We start from the raw sequence: 23,013 nt of genomic DNA on the forward strand, positions 1-23,013 counted from the left end.
GCACCGGGTCATTGTTTATCAGCAAGAACGCATGCACAGTCACTCCTATGCAAGAATAGAGGAATCCTGTCTATAGCACAAGTCAGATGTAAACAGTACCCTTGCAGTTTTGTCTACAGCACATGTGAAATGAAAATAACCCTGGCACAGTGGCCTGCTTGGAGACGTAAACTTCATCCCAAGAGTGGGAGGGAGGGGACTGTGTGGGGTTATAAACAACAGCCCAGATATGTGGCAAGACAACAAGAACAGCCAGGGAAAGGCAGCAGTAAAATAAAGGTCTGCATTATGTGGTGGCTCAGTGTTTCAATCTCATAATTTAACAAAGTAAGTGGTGGAGCATGGAATTGTGCAGTTTGTGTGTGTGTGTGTGTGTGCGTGTGACTGCGTGTGTATTAATGTTGTGGTTACATCAAAACACTGATGCTGCAACACTCTATTTAAAAGACAGGAATGACTGAAGGATGAAACACACTTTCATAGATTCTTTTTAAACCTGCGGGATATTTCATGAAAGGAATATGGGCCAGACTACTTACGTAAATATTTCTGGGGTCATACAAGACTGTTGAGGTTTTGACTAAAGAGCTTCCCTTTGAAAGTTGTTTTTAGAAAGCAAGCCTGATAGTACAAGATAGGATGAGGCCCGGGAAATCTGGCCTTTGTGGACCCCAAGCATCAAGAATAAAGTATTTCCTACCTCTCCGCTGCCCCGTAACCCACTTGTATGCTATAGCCGTCACTTGGAAGCAGATCAAGTGAAGACATTACACAAATCACAGTGGCTGCTCCCAGCTGTGTAAATAAACGTCTGCGCAAGATCACAAAAGAACAAGAGCTGTGCAAAGGAAAAGCACAGTGTGAACAGAAGCGCTGATTCAAGCTGGTCTGTCCTTAGGGGAAAAACTCAAAGCTGAGGCAAGCTTTTTATAACTTCGCCTATGATCTCTATGATATAATGAAAAAAAAAAATAAAAATAATAATAATTATATATACATATATATATATATATATATATATATATATATATATATATATATATATATATATATATATATATATATATACACACACACATTGTATACTGGTTTCCAGTATTTGCATGTTTGAGCTGGTTGTTATATGTCCGTTTACAGTATGGAAGGTGGAAGCTCAGTGGTCAAGATGTTGGACTTCCGATCAGCAGTTTGTCAGTTCAAATCTCAGCACCACTAAGTTGCCATCATTGGCACCTTAAGCCAGGCCCTTAACCCTTAACTACTCAGTTGCATTAATCACTATAGTTAAGGGCATCTGCCCAATGCCATAAATGTAAATGTAATACTCATGAGAACAGTTGATTTGAATAAAGGAATCAAAATTGTGACATTTGATGTTCAGAAAAAGTAACTTGTTATAATGGAATATATAAAATATGGACAAATGCTGGCAAATTGCTAAGGCTTACAGTTCCTAAGACTATTTATCACACCCTTTCATTTATTCATCTTCAATAATCTTCTAATAATAATCTAGTAATCTGAGCTCAGAATTGGTTAAAAAAAAAACCCTGGTGTTGTGAGGAGGCAATGTTAGCATCGAAGAACAAAAAACTGCCAAGAACATCAAAAGATTTTCAAACAAGTTGATAAATGACTAATATAAGATAAAAAAATAATCACTGGTGATTATCACATGTGCACAAAAAAACACATTGATAAACCTCAGCATCAACATCACAACACTGGTTAGTTTTACATTTTTCTTTTTTAACAATTATAAATGGTTGTATAGCACGAGACTTAGCATTTGTGTGGCTTGTCTTGTTTCTTGGGAACGTAGCTCATTTGATCACATAATAGCTTTCGAAATAGGGATTATGATGTAACTCACACATTGACAAAAGTGGGCGTAAATAATTGCTGTGGATTCGCATAGACTTGAACGGAGGTATATAATATTGTGTTAATTGAGTGGTTGAAAAGGATTATTAATTACTCACTCGGGGAAAGAGAGCGCCAACTGCTTGGCAAATAGAGTTCACAGAAGCAAGGCACTGGATGGGTTGGCACTAAAAAGTCACAGACACACCCAATTCTGGGATTGGCAAGAACCACCCAAAACATATGACTCAATAGAATTAAGCAAATTATATCAGCCAAATAGACAGTGTGCCTATGAATCAAACAATGTCAAATATCTAAAACATATAGCTTCTGGGCCTGTGTGGTTAACAAATAATGCAGCAATTAGAGTAGTCGGAAAAAAGGGTTCACTTTTCTCTTCAAAGACTAAACCTGTTTATGTGTTAGGAACAAAAGAAACCCATACAGGTCATGAAAAATTGTGAATCCGATTATTCGGGAGGTGAGAGCAATGCTAGCTAATATAAATAGCCTGGTACTGGTAGCTTGTGAAACGCACTCAGGTCATATCTTATTTTGGCTCGAGAAAACACTACCCACTCGATATTGGATGGGTTCAATGATGTTGATCACAGGCTAGTCGAAGCCTGATTGGGATTGCCTTAAGATACGGTTGCCTTTGAACTCAAACATGTAGAAATCTGTAGAGAGACTGTAATTAAATAGCACATCTCAGGTTTAATTAATTTTGCAAGACTTTGAAAGTGAAGAAGAGATGTGAAAGTCTTGGATGTGTTAATATGTAAGTAAGGAAGTATGCATGCATGTTGTCTTTTGATACCATTAGGCAAATTTTGTATCCAGTATGTATAAGCCATAAAGAAGTGAATCCAGAATAGCAATAGCAGGTCAAAATGCTCTGCTCGAACCATGTGAGTTAAACTTTATCCAAAACATTTTCTTCATGCCCTCAATGTCTGCTGGCAAGAACAGATGCCCTAAAAAGGCCAAAATAACTCAGCAAAAATCTGCAGAACGTCTGACAGAATCTGAGATTAACAGAAAACACTTTTTTCCCAATGGATTGCTTTTTTAACAATGCATAAATACTCACTCATTTGCTGATTGGTAATGGCAATGATTTCACATTTGCAACTTAGATGAATAAAAATGTGTGTTATGTTGTCAGACAAGATTTCCCATGTATTGTAAATTTTTAAATAGGGAAAGTTGGAAGGAAAGTAAGGTATGTTTCAAAACTGAGATATCTTCTTTGGCTGATATGATCAACCTCCCTGTAGCTAGTTTAACCAGTTTCTAGCCAACATGAGTTTCTCATCATAACAAAACTTTCCATGTGTTATAACATTGACAACATGCAGCACAGGACCTGACTGTTAACAATTAAAGGTGTTAAAAAAATGATGTATGATTTCATAATATACATTACAATATATATTAGTGGTTAGACATGCTAGCATGCAATATTTGATAAAGATAGTTAAGGAGAAGATGAGGGGAATTGTTTTGTAGGGTCTGTTGAAGAAGGCTGCACAAGATTGAAAATCCCCAAATCCCTAATCCCAACTCTACTCAATGCCCATGGGACTGTGACTACAAGTTTCCAACCACACCCCATCTACACACTGCATCACTACAGTATATATATTAGTATATTTATGCTATATGCTTTTACTTTTGTACCCGCTGATCACTTTGTTGGGCAGTACAGAGTAAAATCTCTTTAATTATATATCGTAATAAATAATAATTATACATTTTATAAAATAATGAGTAATTGTGTGTCCTATGCAAGTACTTTATTATTCAGCGTTAGCTTGTGAGTCATTTTAAAGGTGGCGCTTCACTAATTTGCACGCTTATACTGTATATGACAAGTCTAATCCTGCATGTTGAATGCATTCTTCTTTTCTCTCCAATATTGAAACTATTCATGTCCGAATATGTTAGAGCCAAACCCTGTGTCGTAATTTTTACATTTTGACCATAAGGACTAAAAAAGTAACATTTCTATTCATATTCTATTCACATTTCCAAAGTGGAAAATATGACACAAATATGGCACAATATGTAACGTGCATAACTGGTGCCCATTTTCCAAATTGTAAGCAGATTTGTTTGTCCTTAAGGAATGCCATGCCAAAAGAAACCCAACATTAAAGGTTCATGAATTAAAAGTGCAAAAGGAAAGAAGAAAACTATTTGTCAAGCACTCAGAACATATTTAAAGTATTTTTTTAATCTGATAATTAGGCTGTTTTTTTCTTTGATTTTGAGCCTGTTCTTTGAGGGAGTGTCGCCTCTGCATCGCCACTCTGCTTCTGATATTTGCCTAGCTCATTTGTGACCACCACACCATCGGGAGTGGCTGTCAGCCGTGTGGGTTACATAAGAGGTAGTGAATGACAGCGAGTGCCGAGTGGTGAGCCGTGGTTCGGTGCTTCTCTGCATTAGTCCTATCTACTCACATTCAGGCAATGACATCTATTACGATAATGAGAGAGCCTGTTAGCAGCAGCCATCTCCCTTCATGGCCAAGCATAGTCCAATGCTTACAATCACATCCTCCCAACCTTGACCTAGACACTAATGTGATCTGAGTGAGGTTTTTAACATGGCTAATGTAAATAACCTAATAATGAAATGGCTATGGCATAGATTTGTTGGTTGCATGTTTACACTTTTCCAAGATTAACCCTGACAAGTCTTGGCTTAGCCTAAAAGAAACATTGTGTCCTGTCTCTGTAAAGAGTGGGAGAAATGAATCATCCAGATATCACAGCTTGACTGGAGAGCTCCGAATAATGCTTCTCCACAACCTTGTTGTTTGTAAGGCAGAGCACTGTATCACTACACACATACACTTTACATAATACTGAAGCTTTCCAGTCAAAAAGTTACATTTTCTTTACATTGATGTCCAGGTCACTGTTTGTGTGCTGCATTGCAGTCTGGCAAGTGAGTCGTTCCTCCTCCAAAACAGCCTTTTCTTGGTAAACAACTTTAAACTCTGTTTTGGTTTTGTGGCCCCTGATGGGTAATTACAGGAGCATTTTTGTTTTACAAAATGCCACTCTCACGCAATGGGCTGAGACCAAATGACAAGAAAAAAAAAAAAAAAAAACTGTGATTTTCTAGAGTGCATATTTTAATCCAAATGCAGGTGGTAAGCGGTTATTGCCAAACTGTGACAAACAACTGTTTTAACAAGTTGGTTTAATAAAACAGTGCACCTGAATACATAAAATTTGAGCTGAATTTTCATCACACCATCATGTATTTACACAAGTTAGCATCTACAAAGATAGTTTTCCACCTTGCATCTCTAGCTTAGCACTCTACCAAACTCAGTATACAGATTTTAACTACATTCTTTCACAATTGTTTTGCGATAGTTTAAGAATTAAACTGCGTCACAGCGAAACAGAGCATGTTCTTTAAAACATGAGCAGAGATAGGTTTCCTATTGTCATATAAGGTGATAGCGCTACTGCTGCAACACAGGTCTTAAACAATTTCTTGCTCAGTGTTGTAACACTTTGCTACATTAATCTGATGCAAGCAACAAGATGGGAAAATAGAAGAACCTTTTTTTGTGCTTATGCTTATACTTGTATTCTATACATATATGCTCAAGAATGTCCAATCTATGTGTTTTATATATGATAAAGATTATACATGATGATGATCTAAAATGTCCAGTTAGGTGCCTGAAATAAGATCAATAGCATAATAACAGTCTATGGCAAAAGTACCCACAATTTTAAATAATCCTTGCAATGTTTGGGCATGTAAGAATTTGTCCTTTCCTTCGCACTCGTTTCTGCCATTGTGCTTTCAGCATCTAAGTGAGAATAACGGGGAAGGCTTTTTTAGTTAAGCAACCTTTTTGTGGCTTAACAGGAAACGATCAGTTTGTCCTGGAAACACCCTGTTTCATGTCTGTACCAATCTCATTCTGTGCTTTTATTTTTTTATTTTTTTATTTACATCCTTATTTTGTTTACAAGTGTTAGTCTTCACTAAATCCTCCAGCCTTAAGACCTTTCTTGTAAGTTCAGATTTAGTTAAAATAACACCCCCTCCTCCCCCCATCCACCAGCACTACGGAGATAAAGTCTTCCGAAACAGGTTGCTGTTTTACGAATGCCCTGTGCCAAACTCAATGGGTGATTTGATTGTCTTTAGGCCTTGTCCCAGGTTGAATATGCTAAAAACAATATCAGAGCGAGATTCTGTCTGAACCTCACCTTCTGTAAATTGTTCACTAAAACTGTTGTGCCATACCTGCTGTCATAGAGCAACACCAATTGCCATTTACCCAGTTTGTGGCAGCATTCTTTCCAGAAAGATGTCATAGAGCAAATCATGAGTGAGATACAAGTCTGCCTGCTTACATAGCAGCTAATAGGCAAATGAGTCAGCAGAGCAAAGCAGTCTGAAAAACAGAGACGAGAAAAAGAACACAGCTTACGAGTCCTGCCAAAGAAACCCATGAAGACTGCCAAGAAACCCAAGAGAATGGTGCCTGGAACGTGAAACATTCTGCTCTCCGCCTCATTTAAAGTGTTGAATGGGTTCCACAGAGCAGGGCTCTTTCAAGATTGACTATAGTTAAAAGTCTCACTTGTTGAGCGACTTCATTCACTTGCAATTTCCTAATCCTTAATTCACCCACAGCGTCCTAACCCTGAGAGTGTGCATTTAATGATCGTTTAATAGTATTTGTAGATAAAAAAAAAAAAAAAAAAAAAAACTTTAAAGTGATTAGCATAACGGTGTGCTAATGTGTGCACAATCTGCCATTCAAGCTTTACTTCAAACATGATTTTGCATGAATGTCCTGACACGTTCATGCAACGTCAAACCAAACCTTGAACAATGAATTTATTGAAACTGGCATTTCAAACAATTAGGGTTGTTGAGCATCTGCTTCTTCTCTCTACTAATTCTGCATTCTCAGAGTCTGCTAGTGATTGGCTCATTAAACGGCATCCCATAAGCGTGCCATTCATTTGATGGAGCACTTTGTCCTCTGAGCAAATAACAAACAGCACTTTCATTCTCTGAATCGTTCCAGTTTCCGAAGGGGCCTCCTATTCTTCTTAATAGTTGAGTTTTAGGTCTTAATCCCCTTTTGATAAATTGACAAACAAATGAATAATGAAATGTCCTCATAATATAAACGGCTGATCATTTCTTAAAAATTGCACTAGTAATCTGATTGGAATCTGGTTGAATGCCATAATAATTGTCCCAGGACTTCAACTCGGGACTTTAAACATTTCTTCTTACAGAAACAACCTCTGTATCAACATTTAGAATGTTTTTAGTTGAATAACAGCAACCTTTCTAGAGGTTTTCAATCCCCAGGATTCGTTTACTTCAGGTGTGGACGTGGGAATGACTTTCACATCTAAGGCACTACAGCCCCAAAGCTTATTAACACCCGAGTCTGGACACATTTCTTTAGAGATTCCGTCATCACCCCATCTTGCCCCATATGACACTTATGAAGGGCAAACGTGAATAACAGATTAAAGAATTTAAGTCTGTTCTATCAGCTGATCCAGTAATAAGAAGCTCATGATGTTCCATATGTCAGCATGTTCGTTCATGTGACGAGTGATGACTTTAATAGGGGATCGACATAGATTTCATAATGATGGTCAGTCATCGAATGGCAGATTGTTGTCAGGACACAGCAAAGTATTTCAGAAAAGTTTTTCAAACATGTATTGTATCAGAAGCAAAAATATTGCCTATAAGGGATCAAATATGGACTTAATGGAGTTAATTAACCAGGTTGTGCTCTGTAGCAGATCTCTGGTGAAGCGGATTAATGCATACAGTTTCTCTAGAAGGCAACTCATTGAATCATAAATATTAAACATAAACATGACTACTTAAAATTTACTTTATAGCCATAAAACAACAATGGATGTTTAAGCAAAGTTAAACAATTGCTCCCATCCGTCACATGAGTGGCTCCTGACGCAGTATACGGGATACATTTAAATTGCTTTTGAATCTGTTAAATATGCAAATGTAGAGATTCTGGATGAAATAGCTTCAGGAAAATCATTAATCTTTAAATAAAAATCAGAAAAAAAGAGTTTTTTATTGCTAAGAAATATATATATATATATATATATATATATATATATATATATATATATATATATATATATATATATATATATATATATATATATATATATAAATCCATATAATAAGTGGCCAGTAATACACAATCCAAGATTGCTGCATGTCTTCAAAGTAATACGTTTTTATTAATAAAAAAACACATCCAATGCACTGCTGTCTTCCCTTTCAATTAATGTTTTCTACAGTTTACCCAAAGAACTGGGAGTACTGCCAAGTACATTATCAGAGGAAACACAGCAGAACAACAGCTGTGAACACCCCCCCCCCTGCCTCTTTCTCTTCCTCATTTTTAGAAAAAAGTTTTCCTCTTTCAGTGTTCTCTCTCTCTCTCTCTCTCTCTCTCTCTCTCTCTCTCTCTCTCTCTCTCTCTCTCTCTCTCTCTTTCACACACACACACACACACACACACACACACACACACACACACACACACACACACACACACACACACACAGACAGGCAGACAGAAACACACACACAACATAAACGCGCACACAAACAGAGGCATGTACACACACACACACACACACACACACACACACACACCAACACACACACACCCACATACACACCTATTTTTGTCTGACAGTGACACAGCACGCCCTTCTCACGAAGTGTCTGGAGCTGGACTAATGTGTGTTAATGACAGTTCATGTTAGTGCTGCACCTATTTTCAGTTAAACACCTTAAGAAAATACTTCAAATTTATCCTTGATCCTATCTGTCACCACAATAAATATGCAGGTGCAAAAAAAAGTTTTTGTTGTTTTTGGGGTTTTTTTCCGCAGCAGAAATATTATAACTATCAAAACAATCCACCACATCCCAAACACAGTGTTCAGGCGACTCTGTGTGCTGTGTGCTTTGGATGCACTTCACTCGAGCTGGAAACGACCAAACGGAGAACGCTCAGCAGCTTGAAAGTGCAGCGCCTTAACAGCCACTTCCAATCCCATGTCTCAGGGGATCTGTTTAATAATAGGGCTTTTTCTTTGCCTGCTTTCCTCTCTGTCCTCATGTGAGGGTCATGCAGAGGCTCGTCCTACGCTCTGTTTACTTCCTACGTTGCCAGGAAACTCCTAGTTACTGGGTTTGTATATGGTCCGAAGTACAGCTCTAATCAAGTGTGCCTAATCTGTAAGTATATACTGAAGCTGGATTGTTGGCAGTCTTTTTTTTTGGCATATAACAATCAAGGTTGCTGTATGTACAATCATATATATTATACATTATATGAATTGCAAAATTAGTTTTAATGGCATTGATGTGGCTTCGAGGGGAATCCTGTCACAATGTGGTGTGTAAAATGAGTAAAACAAAGCGGCGAGGAAAACACAGAATTGAGAAGTGCTGACAGGAATTGCATTTCGATCCCGGTAGTGCACAGATATACACCATGTGTGCATAAAGAGTGACAGCTGGATCAGGTGTGTGGGTTGTCGGCAGTCAACACCCTCTATCAGGAGAGCATGCGAAAGCCGAAAGGCTGGAGACAGTGCAAACAACGCTTTGCTGCAAGCAAACACACAGTTCAAGGCAATCTCTCCAGAGCCCCGGGGGTCATTCTGGATGTCAGCACATGAAGCCTAACACCTCTGCTCGTGCCAGGAATAGCAGAGAACCAGACAAGCACTCGGGCACTCGCACACATGTGAAAGGCGTGCTAATTACCTGGCTAGGCCAGACAGCAGCACACTCCTGTGCTTCAGGCTAGAGGAGCTTTACATGTTGACACAGTATCATGATCAGTACACACACAAAAACCCAACATGTTCGGTGGAATGACTAAACCTATTTAGTGGTTTAGGAACATAATTCGGCTGGTGCACGGGGTGAATCGGAGGAGTTTAAACACATGTGCTAGTGCAAAATGCTGTCAGCAGAGAGCTTGTTTTCATCTACACCTATCTGAAAGATTCACCTGACAGCTTTTGTTAGGCCGAAAACAAGAGTTTAAGAGCAGAATGGGGAAATATGTGTCCATTGTGCTGTTTTAAGATAGGTGATACATTATAATTTTTTAATGAAACAGAGAAGAGACTTTTGGCTGAGGTGTTTGTCTATATATATATATAGAAGACGAACACTACATTGGAAAATTTTTTGGTGTGGCAAGTTGGAATTTAGAAAATTTTGTTTGGTTCATTACAAACCCTCGTTAAGCTTACATCCAGTGTGTTAAAATGAAAACAAGACAATGGGTCTATTAGAGCCACATTTGAGTGTGTGAGTAGTTATATACACTATACAGACACCTATATGGAAGTTTGTGTACCCCTGACCATAACATTGTATGTGCGATTTGAACATGTCATTTCACACTTTTGTTCCCATTTGCTGTTATAATAACCTCTACTCCTTAGGGAAGACATTCTACTTAATTTTTTTTGTTTTGTTTTGCAGATTTGTGCTCATTCCTAAACAATGAATAGTCAGTAAAGTCACATACCGATGTAGTGAGGAGGTGCAGTCAGTGATCCAATTTATCCCAAAGGTGTTCACAAGGATTGAAGTCAAGCTCTTTAGCAGGCCATTCAAAGAGCTTTCACTCCAATTTATGTAAACCTTATCTTCATGGAGCTCGCATTATGCACAGGGGCATTGTCTTACTGGAACAGTTTTGGCTACAGCATCCATAGTCATCCGATACAATTGTGTTGCTCCAATTTTATAATTTGGGTTCAACCACATATAGCTAGAAAATTCAGGTGTCCATTACTAGTGTCTCACTCTCTCTGTCTTTGTCTCTCTCTTTTTTCTGTAATCTCTCTATGTGTAAAATTCTCAGTTTTAGTGCTTTCAGTTTTCAGTGCTTTGTAACAGTCATAGGAAAAGCTCTACGTTTTAAAAAAAAGATGACTTAAAATAGATGGCTCTTTAAAAATCAGGAGCAAATTCATTTATAGTATCAAATGTAACTAAAAATGGACAAAACTATTATTATTATTATTATTATTATTATTATTATTATAAACGAGCAATCAAACAAAAAAGCTATATCGTACATGTAATGGAGATGTCATAAAGCAGTTTGGATTTGTAACCTTACTGACCCTTTGCTATGCAGATACTTGCCTGCATAACACCACTTTAGTCTGAACTTTCTTCAAGTTGCCTGAAAGTTCCAGATTGTTCTGGAGATAAAAATTGACAGCTCGTTGGCTCCAAAGTACATGTGCCTACGTGTGCAATTCCGACACATCAGCTACCTCCATCTCTTTTCTGCTTAGTTCACCCTTGCACTTCGCTCTGGTTGGATGAATGTGAAACGAGATGAGGTGTTTACATCACTGCTTTGTCCAACCTGCAAATATATATATATATATATATATATATATATATATATATATATATATATATATATATATATATATATATATATATATATATACATATATATATCTCACGTTTCAAATATAACGGATATAAATAAAGAACACAAGTGGTGCCTGTGCACAAATGCACAAATGCACACACTCATGCATGTGCACGCTAACATAACTATGCACACTTCTCACTAAAGCAAGCCTGCACTAGCGAAAAGCTGCTTTCATTTGGCTCTGGTCTGGCTTTTTCTTGGAATTCCTTTCTGCTTCAGATTTGGGTTTAAAGACAGAGAACATATGAAAAGGCAGTGATGAACAAACACACTATATCTGCCCTGCCTACAGCCTTGCATGCTAATTCTTAGCCTGAACATGTATCCATGAGCATTTTCACTCACTGGTTTCACAGATTATTGGATTTCCAAAACGTATTCTTTGTGTGCGAGTACTATATTGTCTGCGCAAACAATAAGCATAATTTTTAGTCCTGTGCTGTGTAAAGAATAGAATATATAATACAATTGTGGAAAACAATTGTTATGGATTATACTGTTACAGACACAAAGAGCACTAGCATTTTAAACACAAAAACACCATTATTTGTTTGCATCCACCTCATTCTAAACAATTCAATCCACCGTGTGGGGAGATAAAAACTAATGCAAGTAATAAAATCTCTGATGCGGCTAATTAGAGAGTGAATCAATCAGAAGTAGTTGCCAAAAAAGACACTTCCCTATCTTGGGGGCTTTCTTTTTTCCTCCTCTATTTTGCTGAGGTTAATTATCCTTTGTGCACACAGAGTGATGAATTCATTAACACCATAGTCTAGAGACACCACAGGATGAAATGTCGAATTTCAATACATTTACCCTCATTTTCAGGCCTCATTGCCTGCAACAAACAAAGCAACTCTCTGCCAGACAGTGTACCTGACCAAATAAATGAGACACAGCAGGTGTAAGCCTGGCTCTGCTCGCAGGAATGGCGTTCTCTAATGAGTTGATTTGGGCACCAAATCTATGCCGTGCTGCCGATGCTATTCGATCCACATAAGAGTGGATTCTCGGAAGAGTCGCATGCTTTCATGTTTCACTGTTTCCTTCTACTAGGGGCCAAAAGAACACTGCTGGTTTTCAAGACAGGAAAGGCAGTGGGCTTGTGATCACCCAAACAATAACCCCTAGACATAAAACAAAAATGACAGAAAATGGGGGAAAACTTGTATGTGAATTTGCAATAGTTCAACTGGCAGCTTTCATCAAAACTTGAATCTTATAGCCACCAATAAGATTATGGCAAATGTAAAACTAATAGGACAGCATTCCTGGATCATGCTGCTTGACGACATTAAGAAAATGTAGTTCTAGTGTTAGAGCATACTAATCATATTGCTTGACATGGAGAATGCCTGCTATATCAGGGTATAGAAGGTTGTAGAGTTTGAAATTATAATTCCTTTTGTTACTTTAATACAGTATAACTAGTAATGTTTAACGACCAGTGAAACAGCACAGTGTAAACCCAATAAAAAAAAAAGACATTTCAGTAGCCTTTTTGCTGAACCCACATAGCAGCTGATGGATACTATAAATATGTTCTGCCATGGATTATTGTATGTTCTGTCCATGCATGTTTTATGATTGTGTTAAGAAAGAAAGGCCTGCTTTAGGAGCGACCGTTGGGTTTACAGTTTCCTCAGGCACTACAGATGAGGCTGGTTACATAAACCTAGCGTGACAGTGGAGCCCACTTACTTGAAAAGCAGCAGAAGCCCACAGGAGGCCGTTGTGTAACAAGAAACACGGATTAGTGCAGTCGCTGAACGGTCATGCGTGGGAAAGCCATTCTGACATTTTTTCGCCTCTGCAGGAACCCATGAATTATTAATTGTACCCATTTGCAGCGGCACGACCACTGCTGCACAGCTGCGCTCACATCTGGAATGCTGTGTCTGTATACCTGAACAGGCAACGCTATTTTTTCAGCAGGAAAATATTTTAGTGGGATCCAGTAGTCTCCTCAAAAACATTGTGTCCTTCAAACACAAAGCATCTTACTGTGAGCAGAGCTGCTGCTGTTGGAGTTGACTATAATGCCTGGCATTATTGCCTGTTCATAAGCACACCAGTTCAACAATTCAATAAAAGTCTTCTTTCAGACACATTACTGTAAATAGGATGCTCACTACTTATCAGAACAAAGTCACACTGGGCTGTAAAGCATAACTTGCTCTGGGACAATAGGAAGATTGTGATCACGGAGATAGAGGCTAATCAGATTGGAAAAGCTCAGAGCGGAGCTTCTTCGTGCGATTTTTGTTCTGGCTTTAAGCCTAGGGAAAAATCCTTTTACTAAAGATGTGACAATGACGCAAAACTGTAGAGGCGTGCTTTCTGGGTTTTTTTTACCTGGCATTTGCATGGGAAGACTGGGTTGAAAAATAAAAACAACAACATGACAAAACACACATTGGAGTGTACTGTAGAATTTTTTATTTATTTTAATATATACAGTATATAAAAGAAGCCAGGAAGTCATACAAGCAAAGATACAAAGATGAACAAAGATAACTATATATAGAAAAAAATCAACATTTATTTACATTGTTCACTTGAATAGCTAATCACATGGATTTAGATACATGCATGTTTGATTTTGATCTGGTCATACCAGAAAATATATGTTCTTTGAACACCAGCTACAATCATTTAGAGTTTACTGGGAACACACCCAAGCTAGGCTAAACACTCAAATATATAATTATGCACTCAACATAAACTGGCTTCAGAGATGTATTTTTTGTAATCATAAAAATCCTCTCTTGAAAAGAAGTGATTGTGGGTTTGGCTTTTAAATATGACAGAAGAGGAGCTTTTCAGGCTTAAGTTAAACCCAAATACGGATTCACATATTGTAAGGTAACATGATAACAATAGTGTTTGCACTTCGATCTGAGATTCCATTGAATTTAAAACATGTGAATTAAACACACCCTAGTGAAATGACTTGTACTACCTGCCTGTGAACACGTGCAAGAAAAATCTCCTATTGCAGTGTTTGTTATATCAGCAATAAGGTGAGACCAGACATAAGCTAGAAATGGGATTCCCCAGCCGGTAATGTCTAGAGATTTGGTTTATGTTTTTCATACTGCATCTCCACTGGGACAGAGAACTGGCTGGATCCCAATTCTCCACATGAAACTTTGTGTTCTGTAATAACTAGAACTAAGAGCTGCTAAGATCTTGATTAGAACTAGAGGAAAAGAAATGCCTTATTGGTGCATCCTAATACAAAATATAAAAAAAACATGACATCCCACTGATTGAAGCAAAAGCTTGTCATGCGAAACTAAGCGGAACTAAATCTTTCTATATCATTCTAACAAGTAACTGGTTCCCCTTTTCCATGGCCAAGAGCTAAGGGATCAAAATTCTGCTGTGTCTGTTGGTGGTTAGGATGGTACACATTCACTTTTCTGTTCATCACATTCACATAAGTATCTGAAAGAGGGCAGATAGTACTTTCTTGAGGTGTGTAGTGTTGTGCTGGGGCACATCATGAGCAGCAATTTGAAAAAAAGGTGGGTGGATGGCTTCACGTGTCTCAGAGAAAGCATTATTTAAAGCATTAATAAAATGTTGTAGTATGATAACATTTCTGCTAGAAGAAAAAAAGAAAGAAAGAAAGAAAAAAAGAAAGAAAGAAAGAAAGAAAGAAAGAAAGAAAGAAAAAAAGAAAGAAAAGCTATTTTGGATATTTAAATGGCTCTGCTCGGAATTGTTTGTGAATAGGAAACAGTAGTGTAGAGTTCTACATATAACCTTTAAAGCTTCCCTACAGACACCAATTATAGAAGATTCAAGTGCACTTTATTTGATTTTTTTGTAAGAGCTTAGAGCTAAAAGTCTACAACAAACCTCTTTAGTGTTAATGATGCATTAAGCTGTCAGATACTTGTGTGCTTTATGTAAAAACCGGTATAAGATGTAACTCCTTAGATGTATTTTTTTGATACTTATGATGATCATACTATATTTTTCTTACACCTCACAGCCTGTATATGTTTATTGTTAATTGAGCAGAGAAATATTCTTATGATAGGTAAAGCCATATAAACCATAAATATATAGTTCTTTCAAATACAACCTCATATTCATGTTCTTTGCAACATTAAATTATGGTATTTCTTTTACAGCCTTGCCAATCCTCTAATCTTATCACATGATCAGCATACAGAATTACCTTAGCATACAAAGAACCTTGTTTGTTCTGACTGATGGTCATGCAGCGACATATGGAGCACATGCTCAAGGCCAGATGAAGCTGCTTTGTGAACAATGTAATGTTTACAATGCACACTACATCATACCACTTATTGCAATATAAAATATCAATGGAACCGTTTGTATCTTTTGTACATTTTTTGCAAAGACTAGAATCTGGCAACCTTCATGTTTTTATCTGTAAACAGGTCAAGCAAACAAAAAAACCATCTTTGTGATACTGATAACACCACAACAGTTTTTTTTATGTTTAGGTGGCTGGAATATTTGATTATAGAACATGATGAAGCTCATCCCAATCAAACTAATAACTATATGCAATGGATTAAAAGAGACTTTTAGTCCTCTGCCTTGAATAGACAGTACCTGTTTGCACATGTTTGGGCACTCTTCATTAAATTCTGCACATGTAGAACTATATTGGGCTCAGCAACAACCTTCTTTATTATTTATTATTGAGCTTTTTTTTCTCTGCCTGGATTTCACCTATTCATCTGTAACAATGCTGTCTGGGGCTGAGTTGAACATTAGACTTGCAAAAGTGGAAAAGCGTCATCTCGACACCTTGAAGAAAGGTGTAATTATATAGCGCGAAAAAAGAGTAAACAGCTAAGATTTATGGACACTTCAAGATAGGTGTGATGATAACTTCTCTCAAAGAAAAAAAAAAGAAAAGAAAAAAAGCCACAATACAAGGAATTGCATCAGACAAGTATCAGCTTCCTAAGTGCAGGAAATAAGGGCGAATTTGAACACATTAACTCTGTGACCTGTTGTGACCTTGTCTGATAATCCCCTGGTCGATAATTGTTATTAGCTCGACACCCGATCGTAGAGTTCACTGATTGCGCATGTCCAAAAGCATTCCGAATAACGTTTGTGATTCATCACAATAAGAAGTAGAGCAAGGAGAGAAAGCATCAGCTGTTGATCTTCCCTCCTCCCATTCAACTACGACAATGGGACGCTTTCACTCATTTCCAGACTGTTCCAAAGATCCTGCACAATAGTGCCAGAGCCTGGCACCAAATATCTTGCAAAATTCAACAACACGCACGTAGCCATGAACTACAAGCCCCCTTTCTCACCTAGCCTATTCAACAGGAGGGACAGGCGGTAAGTGGCCATTCCTGGTGACAGTTGACTGATTGGTGGTGTAGGTGTTCGGTGAAAGTGAATAACTGAGTGCTCGTGATTAACAAGTTTATTACCTGTCTAACCTTATTGCTGAAATTTGTGACTGATTGACCATGTGTTAATTAACCTTTTTTTTTTTTAGAATATGTGGATTATAAATGGGTTTGGCAGTTAAGAGGAGCTTGTTGGAGTACTTATCCAATGATTTTCACTAATCAGTAGCATTATTCAGCAAATACTGTGATAAAAATATAACCTACAATTTTGTTTTAATGTTGCGATTGCTCAATTAAAACATTTCACAATAGTACTACAGAATAGAGATTTAAGGGGTTATTAATGACACCTCAATATCAGAACATCAATATCAGCATTTCTAAGATACAACAATACAAACTACAGCTTCATTTCAGGATTGAGCTTTTTAAAAATTTCAGTAATAGCGCTACATAGTCATTTAAACCGTATTTTTTAATGTTCCACTGCATCACAGAGCATTTGTGTATTGGAGTGAGTTGGAGACATCTCCACTGTCCCATGGTGACAGGACAGGGAAACACTTTACTCTGTTTCACTTCCATTTAAGCTTTACAAAGTGTCTTATTATGCAACCACGCCAATAAAGCTAAGAAGGTGTTAGTATAGTAGGGTTCAAATGTTATTTATTACATATATTTTAAGCTAATACACAATTTTATTGAGTTGTAGAGACTTAAACATGGAATTAATATCTATTTTTATGCTTAGTTTTGTATATATAAAAGACGGTTTGTAAGTAGGTTATTTTTGAGTGATTACAGCTAAAGGTGTATGTCAGAAAACATTGAAATGAATTTAAAAATATATTTAAAAAACATTTTTTTTTTTTATAAATTTGATTAAATAAAATCAAAACCTGCACACATTTGTATAGGGCCTCCAACAATCAGGAAACAATTTTTTTCCCTTTAAAGAAAATTATACTACTAAATCACGGGCAGGTACATAAACAAGCTAAAAATGACCAAAATTTTGCCACAGTGACATCCCAAGCCAGCAACTGTATTAAAACCATATTAAAAAAGCTGAGTATTTTATCCCAGCACTTCTCATGACTGTTTGGGTTCCTCCAGGTTTTTCAGTTTCCTACCACAAAAATGCCAGGAGCTTGATTGAATTGCCTATATTGCTTCTAGGTGTAAATAAATACGTGAGAGCGTGCGTTTGTTTGGTAACCTGGACTGGACTGGTGTCCCAGACAGGCTTTTTCCTCACACACCCAGTGCTCCACCACGACCCTCACCAGTATAAAGAGGTTACTGTACGTGAGTGAGTGCATTAGGAAAAAAGAAAAATGGAAAACACTCAGTGAACTTTCCAGCCCTGATGTATGTAATGGTATATACACAAAGCAGCAGCTGTTAGAGGGCTGTCTCAGCACATGACTGAACAACAGCACAGTGAATTCTGTAATTATGAAACCATCACGATCTGCGTTTTTTGTATTTATGCATATGAAGTGAATAAAAAGTACACCAATCCCCGTGAAGAAGGTTACATAATGTTGAGCTCACCACTAACTGAGAAGATTTGTTCCTTGGCTCCTGCAGGGCTGCCACCATGATGCAGATCCTTACATCTCTTCACATTTTATACGCTACACTGTCGTCAGCCCTCACCAATTAGCTTGACTGTAGCACTGTTGGTGTCCACAGGCTGGGAAAGGAGCTGCAAACATATCCCTGCTGCTTTAAATCCAACCTAGCAGCCTGACATACACAGCTTCGAATTAAACATGACAGCCAGTTCACATTGCCACTAATGGGCGCTAAGGATATATCTGTTTATTCTCTATAAATAGAATGAGTTCTGGGTTCTTACCTTTCTTACTGTTCCACTGGGTTAATTAATCGATTTGATAATTCATGGAAAATGTAGACAAATTGTACCTCTAGGAATTAAGCTGCAATCAGATCAGGTGTTACTTTGGTTAGATGCATTAGTCCAAAAGAGTGACATTGATTTTCTTTCTCTTAATAGAGCCTCGAGTATAAAATAATCCGATGCAATATTGATTCATGCGTTTATCTTCAGTAAACCGCTTTATGTTGGTCAGAATCCAGGTGGGTCAGGAGCTTATACTGGGAACACTGGTAGGAGAGTTGGAGGTACACCCTAGATGTGATGCCAGTTAATTGCACGGCATCATACACATGCACCTCCATGCAATCATTCATACCAAATGTAATTTAAATTACCCCAATTCACCTACATGTATGAGTTTATTAAAGGTGGGAGGAAACCCGGGGACACCAAGGAAACCAATGATCAGAACATGAAGTAAAACTTAATTTTCCATAAAGGCAACAGTGTAGAAGCAGTTATCTATATATATATATATATATATATATATATATATATATATATATATATATATATATATATATATATATATATATATATATATATATATATATAAAGCTCAAATACCACTGACTGACCCACTCACTCATCACGAAATCTCAAAAACCACTGAACGGATTGCAATGAAATTTGGAACATACCTTCCTCTTGGGTCTTAGGTGCTCACTAAGAAAGAGTTTTGAAAAATTCGCCCTGGATCGCGGCTAACTCGCGAAAAACGCGATTTCTCACGCATTGTAAACTCTTCGAAATAACAGTACGGATCCCTAATGAAACTTACTACATTGTTTCTTATTAGATGTCAGATGCACGATAAAAATTATTTTTTAAGGAGTTTACCCTGTATCGGTACTACAAAGGGGTAGTACGTTATTTGTTGATGTTACGTTCTGATCTCTGATCATCCAGTCCTGCTCAGTGCTTACTGCTTATTGCCATATTGCTTAGCGTTCTGCCTTCCGTAGCGAAGCACGGGTACTTTCAGCTAGTATATTTAATATATCTGAAAATATACCTATTTAAATAACAGACCAACAATATTAAAAAGCAAAGCCACTTCTGTTGTCTGACTCTATGAACTTGCAAGTAAAGGAATGTTTAATGTCATTGCCACAGGCAGAACTGAGGGTAAATCGTTAATCTCATGCATCATTGCACATAGGAAATGATCCAGCCCAGTACTCAGAAACATCCACATACAAAGCTAATAAATTACACTTACTATATCTTGATTGCCTTCTGATGAAATCAGGTTTAAAGTTTTATATTGTATGTAAATGCCACAATTTTATGGAGTCAAGACCTTACAAGGAAACTATTTATTCAAGGTGGCATGAATCAACTCCTTGTTGTCTTCTATATCTTTAAAACCCAACCTACTGACGTCAAAATCTAGATTCTTTTCAAATATGTCATCGCCAATACAATATGGTTACCGTGTTTAACAGCGGCAATTTCTGTAGTTTACAGCACATTTTAGAACTCTTCCTCAATCTGGTGTGTGTAATGAATAACCACAACAGAATCATTTGCTTTCTATTTAATTGTCCTCAATCATGCAAGGAGTCAATTTTTAGACTTAGACTTAGATATGCTTTATTTTTAGTCTGTTTAAAGCAGTGAAAATATCACAGATCTTTGCACAATGGGAACAGACATAAAAATGTAACTTCACAGGCTACTTGAAATACAGATTTACATTTTCTGGTCACTGTCCTTTACCAGAATGAGGACTGCATGGACTACAAATCTAGATGATGTAATCTAGATGATTAACCCTAAACTTTTTCCAGAAATGGAAAGGGAAAATATGTTTCTAAAGATCACTTTTGCAAAGTACTTGCATCGGTAACTTGGTTGGGAGCTTGTATTTGTAAGAGTGGGTTAATTGTGACACACATACACTCTGTACAACGCCTAGGCATGTCTTTTTAGAGTTTATACAGACTATATGGCGTAGGTTTACTTCCTCACAAGACATGATAATGACAATTTGACCAGAACTGTACTGAGTGCCTATTGTGTGCTTCATCTACAACACAAGATTTAGTTAATTAATATTCCTCTATTACATTTTGTTATTAGTTTTTGACATTACCTTTATCCAAAGTGGTTTAGGCAGAAATGTAGGCAGAATCTCAAGCTAATCATTTAGGACCATTGCACAATTGCTGCAGAATGGCAGATGTTTTCCACAGACTGACCAAAAAGGCCAAGTGCAAACCAGTTGTTGGAAGGACAAAAAGAGCCACAAGAAAACAGATGGGACTAAAAGCAGCCAAAGTACAAATGGTACAATCCTGATACATAATAACAAACTCTAATAACTCGGTTAGTGTAATATAAGTGTCCGTGTCAAAATAACAGACAGGGACATGTTTATTTAGAGAGTAAAGTACATGGCAACAGGAAGGGAACGCATGTAAACCAAGAGAGGGGAAAGAGTGTGTGTGTGTGTGTGTGTGTGTGTGTGTGTGTGTGTGTGTGTGTGTGTGTGTGCATAGTTAAGTTGAATACATTTTTTAGCTATATAGGATAGCTCAGTGGTTAAGATGTTGGACTTCTGGTCAGAAGGTCATGAGTTCAAATAACATTACCACTAAGCTGTCACTGCTGGGCCCTTGAGCAAGGCCCTTAACCCTCAACTGCTCAGTAAATGAGATATTTGTAAGACTATCTAGATAAGAGCGTCTGCCAAATTTGGTAAATGCAAGTTAAGCATCAGGCAATTAGATACTTGTGTCTTACTTTCTGTTTATACATTGTGTTTGTATATCATACCTGCAAAGGTGCATGCAGTGTCCCCCTTTTTTGAGTCCCTTTTTTATTAATTACACTATGGCCTGTAGACAGTGTTGATGCTAATAATGCTGATGAAAATTATGATTATTTTAAATATAGACTATATTTACAGTTCCAGGCCTTAATTACTTGCAATAGATCTGTTTGTTTTGGTGTATTTCATTTCTGTGTGTACCTGCCTGTAGTTTTCTCTAAAGCCACTAGATGTGGATAATGAGTCAATAAACAGTCAACAAGCAGGGAGAAAAGGGGAAACCCTGACTGAACAAAGAAAATACTTGCAAAGTGCATTCACGGAAAGAATAGTAAAATATTGAATATAAATATATAAAAAACATAGTCTAATATAGAAAATATATAAAACAGAAAAGTTGAAGATCGGGGAAATATGTGTGTGTGTGTGTGTGTGTGTGTGTGTGTGTGTGTGTGTGTGTGTGTGTGTGTGCGTGTGTGTGTAAAGCACGCCGGTGTAGAGTTGTTTGTGGTTTGATGGACTTGTTTGTGACCCGTGGCTTCGGGCTGCCTGTGGTGTTCCTAGCATGAGTTCAGGGAGGGTTCAAAAACCCGCCAGGCTCATTTGCATAAAATATTCGCGCGTCCTTCCTGACGTCATACTGCCGCGTATAAAAGCAATCTGCAGCAGAAATAGCAGCACTCTGCCGACGGCGTTTCTCTGAAACAGATCCGAGTAGAAGTAGAGCCCGGCTTTTATTTTACTTTCATTCCGGGAAAAGCGGACACAAAACAACACAGCAAACAAACACAAATTTTAAACAAACGAGAAACTTCACCTAGTGTACGGACAAAAGCTGCAAACGTGGCGACAAACATCATTCACAGCGGCCTGATTTTGAACATGAGCGCGGAGATGTTCAAAACGCCAATGGAGGTGGCTGTGTATCAGCTGCACAACTTCTCTATCTCCTTCTTCTCGTCGTTTTTGGAAGGAGATGTTGTATCTGTCAAACTTGACAACAGGTGAATACATGCCTTTCAATTATTGTGGATAGGACAATAGTGGAGAGTTTTAATCTCAACCGAGTTTAGATTATTTACAAAAACTTAGAAACATCTGGAATCTGCACCTGCCGACATAAAGTGAAAGCTCTTTGTTTGCTCTTTTTGCTGCCTTGTTTCTTTAGTTTTTAACTGCAGAACACTGATCATTTACAGCCTTTTGCTTATTTACATCCATAATACCAAACTTCAGTCTGTGTTTACCCCTGAGTACTGAGTACTAATGATTTTTCTTGCTTTTTGTTTGTTTCCAGTGCCTCTGGTGCTAGCGTTGTGGCCATAGACAACAAGATCGAGCAAGCAATGGTAAGGAATTCCCCAAAGAAGCATGAGTGCAAAATAATACCTTTCCCAGGCTTGACCAGGAAAACAATGCATGCAATCTATTATGTGAGACTAAAGCGCTGATGCAGACTGCAGATATTACCACACACACACAAACACTAACCATCATATGATCGAGTACATCAAACAAGACAACTGTCTAAGAAACTGACCTTCTTCTA

General features: G+C 37.6%; 1 protein-coding gene across 1 annotated transcript in view; it reads left to right on the plus strand.

Annotated features, from left to right (window-relative positions):
• Positions 1-23,013, plus strand: part of tsc22d3 (TSC22 domain family, member 3) — a 30,896-nt gene that overhangs the window by 6,390 nt on the left and 1,493 nt on the right. The window contains exon 2 of the mRNA XM_083561665.1: positions 22,762-22,813. Within this exon, the coding sequence (XP_083417791.1) occupies positions 22,762-22,813 (52 nt within the window). The remainder of the gene's footprint in view (positions 1-22,761; positions 22,814-23,013) is intronic.

Source organism: Silurus aristotelis, assembly GCF_946808225.1.
Source record: "Silurus aristotelis genome assembly, chromosome: 14".
NCBI classification, from domain to species: domain Eukaryota; kingdom Metazoa; phylum Chordata; class Actinopteri; order Siluriformes; family Siluridae; genus Silurus; species Silurus aristotelis.